The 6,411-nt window shown below is 44.5% G+C and overlaps 1 protein-coding gene across 1 annotated transcript; it reads left to right on the forward strand.

The window, feature by feature from the left end:
- Positions 1–1,138: 1,138 nt before the first annotated feature.
- Positions 1,139–2,616, forward strand: LOC117909774. The gene is made up of 3 exons (XM_034823826.1): positions 1,139–1,319; positions 1,376–1,998; positions 2,059–2,616. The coding sequence occupies exons 1-3, from the start codon at positions 1,139–1,141 to the stop codon at positions 2,614–2,616; spliced, it is 1,362 nt and encodes a 453-aa protein (XP_034679717.1).
- Positions 2,617–6,411: the final 3,795 nt, after the last annotated feature.

Here is a 6,411-nt window from a genome sequence, read left to right on the forward strand (position 1 = left end):
TTAGCTTCTTAGGGTTTTCGGATGCACCTACACCATTCACTATGCACTTTAGTCGACCGTTGAGTGTTGAGAGTTTGAGAGGTTTCACCATAGGAACCCCCCTGGGATGTCGAGGTAGTGCATGTGTGGGGGTGATGACCACCTTGCATGGAAGCGCCCCGTCTCTTCGAAGACGTGCAGAGGGTTGCGTACCGCTGGAGGGTACGATCGCTTCTGCTAGCGATATTGTAAAGTCCACCCATATCCATTTAGAGCCGCCTTGACCTCGTAGGTTGAGCCATAGATCCTTCTATTAGGACTCCTTCCCTACACGTGGGTGCATCTGAGGGCTTTCAGAGCCTCTATGGTCATAGTTCAGATTCACACTCCCTCTTTTTAGTCTCCAGTTGAGAGTGCTCAGAGATCGGTACGAGTTTGAGTATCGGTTGGATCACCTTTGTCATGTCACCTTGGATTATGTTTTTCACCCGATGAGTTTATCATGCTCTCTCCATAGGGCTTTCGTTTTTCTTTCTTGGCTCGACCGTCCTTTCACTTTGCTGTCACTCACTCGGTGCTTTGAGATATGTTCATTGATCACCTTTTTGCACTATACACCTATCACGGGCTCAGTACCTCATTTCTTCGTTGGATACTTGATTCAATTTTCAACCCGATGCTCATATTTTAAATACGGAAAGGTGAAAGGCACATTTTCACATCCACACTTTTTCGAGAGATTCGCCTTGATCACCTTATCATTTTTTTCTTTTATGGAGCTCGGGTTGAAAGTTGAATTAAAGATATATGTTTATAGATGGAGTATTGATCTCGTGATAGCGCGTTTTTCACACCTCTTTCATCTTAGATTATTGATGGGAATTCTCTAGTCACATTTGTAGCCATCACGCAGTGGATACCTTTATGACTCCAGAGTTCTTGTCATACATCTAGATTTCGGATTGCCATCTCAGGACCATGTGCTTGCATGTTGTATTGTCGTCTTTTAGAGTTCTATCTCGTGTCCTTCATCCATTTTGTTTGCATTGTAGGGAGTCAGTTTAGGAGTCGTTTGAGTCTGGAGTCACATTCTTGGAGGAGAGTTGGAGGACGATTGATCAGAGCAGATTCATATCCGAGTTCAGACAGTTCAGTTGAGATGTCAGACGAGCTAGCTTCCACACTTGCTTCCATCCAGGAGTTCATGGCCGGGGTCAGTAGACGGTTGGATCAGATAGAGAGTTCTCGCCAGGATCCTCATCCGGCTGGCATGGTCACTGACGAGACGATTCCTCATGCATCTCAGACGGCACAGACTCGTCCACCTGGGGTTTCACTTGGTACTCCACTCCATCTGGCAGATCATTATGAGATCATTCCCCACCTACTGTCACAGTGCCACCTCCCATGGTTCCTACTATTGAGGATACTCGATTAGCCGAGCAGGAGGCCAGGGTTGAGAGGCTTGAGTCCAAGGTGAGACAGATCAGATTGCAGGACGGAGGTTTGACTTGGGATGACAGAGATGGCATACCAGCGGCTAGCTTGCCCGCCAAGTTTCGCATGCCAGACATCGAGCGTTACAGTGGGATTGGTTGTCCCAAGATTCACTTGAGACTATACAGCACAGTCATGAGGGCACATGGTATAGATGATGCACAGTTGGTGGCCCTCTTCCCCATGTCACTTAGTGGAGCAGCTCAGAGGTGGTTTGCTTCAGTTGAGCCTTCGAGACTTCGCACCTGGGAGGACGTGGCTCATGAGTTCCTGACTCAGTTCGCTTTCAGTGCCGATATTGATGTATCCAGACGAGAGTTGGAGGCCACTAGGCAGAGGTCAGATGAGTCTATTTCTTCCTTTGTCACTCGTTGGAGGGCAAAGGTGGCTGGTATGATAGATCGACCTAAGGAGCAGGATCAGATCGATATGGTTCTTCGGAACCTACAGCCGAGATTCGCGAGACGTCTTGTGGGCATCCCGTTTCAGGATCTCAGGAGTTTGGTTCAGGCAGCTTTCAGTGTTGAAGAGGCCATTGCTCGAGGATTATGGACAGATACTACTCCTTCCCCTGACAGTAAGGGGAAGAAGCTGATTGGGCCGTTTGGCAGATCTGGAGAGGTTGGCACTATTAGTTATCAGCATCGGAGGCCTACGCATCACTCACTTTATAGGCCACCTACAGTCAGAGCTCCTTTCTCTCTTCCACAGTATCAGTATCAGCTGGATTATGCTCAGGAGCCTTACATTGCTCAGACTAGCATGCAGCCGCGACCACCACATCCGAGAGCCGCTACTCACCCACCACCTAGACCATATGCACAGAGGGTTGCGAGACAGTTCACTCCTTTGGGCATGACATTGACTAGAGCTTTTGAGAAGCTCAGAGACGCTGGGGTGATTGTTCCTTTGGCGCCGAGGCCTTTGCCCCATCCTATTCCTCCTCATTTCCGTTCACATGAGCACTGCTTGTATCATCAGATTCCGGGGCACGATACTGAGCGTTGTTCAGCACTCCATCATGCGATACAGGATTTGATCGATTCAGGGGTGGTTGACTTGGCTAGGCCAAGTGTGACCACCAATCCCCTGCCTACACATTCTACACATGCAGTTCCTCCTCCTCCTGGTCATCAGTAGACCGATTTGGATGTTGATGGTACTGTTGGCATATGGTATTTCGGGATCTTCCAGGTTGAGGACTTGGTTCAGTCGACATGGATACATCATTTGGTAGCAGTTCAGTTCAGAGCATTTTCATTCTGATTATGGTCATCATCAGAGTCATTTCCATTTTGTTGAGTCCAGTTTTTAGTTCGTCAGAGTTGTTTTTGTTTTGTTGAGTTTTGTTTTTAGTTTAGGGTCATTGTTTTTAGTTTCATGTTGAGAGTCCAGTTGTTTGTAGTTCTTTATCATTTCACACATGATGTACTCGTTGATTCATTTAGTGATATGATATTTTATCTGAGTATTATGGCATTTTTCTCGTGAGTGTGTTTTACACATCTTGTGTTGATGCGTGTTATGCTTTCGATATGATACATCTTTCACTTACATCACGATCACTTTGGCCTGACCTATCATGGAGGATATTGAGCCTATTGACCTAGGATCAGGAGATCGACCTAGGGAGTTTGAGGCTGTGACCCATTTCACCTTTGATTAGAGCAGTACCATATCCATATTCGTACTTTGACTCTGTGGACTTGATGACCTATCCATTTTGAGCTTGACATGACACCACCCCTTGGTACCATCATGCGACTTTTACCATCTATTGTTCACCTTAGCATATTACAGTACCATTGCCTATCCGTTCCATCAGTTCATTGATCTGATCAGGTAGTGTCCGAGATGATTAAACCCGAGATGAGCTCTATACGATGATAGACGGATCACGATGAGAGAGTGGTTTGGCTGCTTGACGATATTGTTGAGGTAGAGGGATCGCCATGGGGCGTTCAAATTTGAGTTGTTGCATATGACTTCAGGTGTTTTGATATGATCAGAGTGATTGATTTTATGACCGATGACGAGTTGGATTATGATGATAGGGTGAGTTGATTATCAGAGGACATTGACGGTTATCACAGAGCATCAGTGGGAGCTTTCACACGATTTTAGAGGAGTCGCCATGACTTTGTTGGATGGATGCCAGTCTTCAGTTTTGACCATGTGAGATCTTGAAAGCACAATGTTTGAGGTTGTGGTCAAAGGATGGGTGGCCATCATTTCATTAAGCCTATTTACCCTATCACCCTTACATATAGAGTTACCCGTTGCTAGCCCTTTGAGCCTCACGCGAGCATCATAGTCTTTTCTTTTATCACCTCATTTACCTATTACACCGGGTTGGGGACCCTGTAGTGCTTGCATGCTATGTTTAGATACGTCATGAGTTCCAGACCTGACATGCATATTCGAGCCTCATTTCTCACTCTTCATTGTGATATTTTCCGTTTGGACATCATTTCATCACTCTTTTCCGATATCACTTATCACCACTTGCGATATTCGTTCTCTGACTTTTCTTTCATCATTGCTTACTCGACATTATCCTTGTTTCACCATGAGTGATGGTTGTTCACACGTCACTGCATGGAAGATTGTCACATTCCTCCCCCATTCGCCTTATGAGCAGTGATTCAGAGATCTTATTTTTTGAGAGGTTGTTTTGTTAGTGAGGATTCATGTTATATCAGTACATGGGGAGAGTTTATCCATTTGGCTATGTATTTCATGGGATATCATTCACTATTGATCAGGGTATGCGCAAAAAAAAAAAAAAAAAAAAAAAAAAAAAAAAAACGCATTATTCATTATGTCATTCTTCATCGGGCATGTGTATGGACGTGCCAGGTTGTTTCATTGAGTTCATGTGTTAGAGGAAGTTCGTATGAGAGCTTCTTTCTAAGATTCATCTTGATGTATATTTTGGGAGAGAGTATGAGTCGCCCATTCGTTTTTTTATGAGAGATGCGAGAGACCTTTCTTTAGTATCTCTGGATCCTTGCTCTATCCATCATTCCTTCTATTTCAGATGTGGCTATTTTCCATGTTTTGATGCAGGGTGACCATCACTCACTTTTCTGTTTCTTCGCCTTCTTCCATCTTTATTTTATCCCTCCGTTTCACTCCACTTCATCTTATCTCATTCTTTTCTCATTCTGTTTGATGTTTGACATGGGTTTAGCATCCACACTTTATTCTTGCTTATTCGATGCGACCATTCATTTATCATCACTTTTCGTGCGGGGACCCCTAGGTCCGGGACTCATGACGTTTTCTACGCATTGCATATCATGCATGAGGGGTATGGGGGTTATATTATTGGGATCTTTGAGCCTAGTTTCCTTTCGTTTCTTTCACCCTATTACCTTGACCTACGTTACGTCCCGTGTCTGAAGACCACCCTGAGGCCACGACTTCACATTGCGTTTGATAGTTCGCACGTGGGCAATACTCGAGATTAGTTGGAGATTATTCCTCGGAGCATGATGGATGGGGAGTTGAGATGTTGATTTACACTGGGGCATACCCCTCTTATCAGCGATGGATTTTCAGAGGTGATGTGATCTACACTGGGGCATACCCCACTCATCGATGACAGTTTCTTTCGGGATGATGTTTTACACTGAGGCATAGTCAGTTTGCTTCTTTCACATTGGATTATGATGGATCAGGAGTTGTTGGATAACCCTACACTGGGGCATAGCCATTTCAGAGAGCGTTTTTATTGGAGATACAGTCACTCTACTCGATGCTCTGCATTGGGACACGTTCCACTCATTGATAGTTGATTTTTAAGGTGACGATTTACTTTGAGGCGTGACCCTCTCATTGGTGACGGACTTTGATTTTTCATTAGAGCATAGTCACTTCAGATGGTTTATATTGGGGCATAGCCACCACATTCACATTCATGGAGCCCGGGGTTTCTGATTCATATGGATTACGTTGAGATGTTTCCGTTTGGCACCAGGAGTAGAGGTTGATTGATTTGTTGACTCAGATACACTACTTTACACTGGGGCATAGCCAGGATGGAGAGTATTTTTCATTGGAGCATAGTCACCCTACTGGATCCCTCACACTGGGGCATATCCATCTTTTGGAGGGAGATCAGACTGATTCTTGACGTTGGAGCATCCGACGGGTGATATAGAGATCATTGGATTATTTCATGTTGTCTTCATTTCATACTGGGGCATAGCCACCTTGTTAGAAGTTTTGACATCGAGATTCGACTTTCTGTTTGTGATTATTGCTTCTGATGGATTATGGAGCTATTGATACCTCGGGTTTAGTCTTCTCGGCGTACTTGGACGATCTCGGATATATACCTTTCATTTTGTACTCAGACATTTCACCCTTGATACTTTCATGCTTTCTATCTTACCAGAGCCTGATCATCACCTTCTTTTATCCTACCCATCCCACCGTGACACATGACCTCACCCCTTTCTCGATTAGGAGGAGATGTAGATCAGTCCTCGATCACCTTGGTTGTGCTTTCATGTATCTTTTGGACTTTAGGTTCAACATTTTCCATGATGGCAGGGCTTGACAGATTGTTGATTTATTAGTGACGATGTTTTCACTTTGATAGTTGGCATGTTGAGTATTGATTTGTTTGTTTTTCACATTTTGAGCACTGGTCATCATTGTTTTTATTCGTCAGTCATTTTTGTTTTGTCAGCATGGTGTCACGATACATGGTCTTGTTTGGCATTACCTATCTGAGGTTGGACATTTTCATTACATGATGGATGAGCATATTTCAGAGTGCAGTAGTTTTGAGATATTATATATCTCAGTCTGTTCACTGTCACATACTGGGGCATGCCCTCCTTCCCTGGATCATCAGACCTTCCACAGACTTCACTCACATTTGATCTAGTTGTTGACCCTTCCGAGTGGTCATACTGGGGCATA

This window comes from Vitis riparia, unplaced genomic scaffold (genome assembly GCF_004353265.1).
Source record: "Vitis riparia cultivar Riparia Gloire de Montpellier isolate 1030 unplaced genomic scaffold, EGFV_Vit.rip_1.0 scaffold345_pilon_pilon, whole genome shotgun sequence".
Taxonomy (NCBI): Eukaryota; Viridiplantae; Streptophyta; class Magnoliopsida; order Vitales; family Vitaceae; genus Vitis; species Vitis riparia.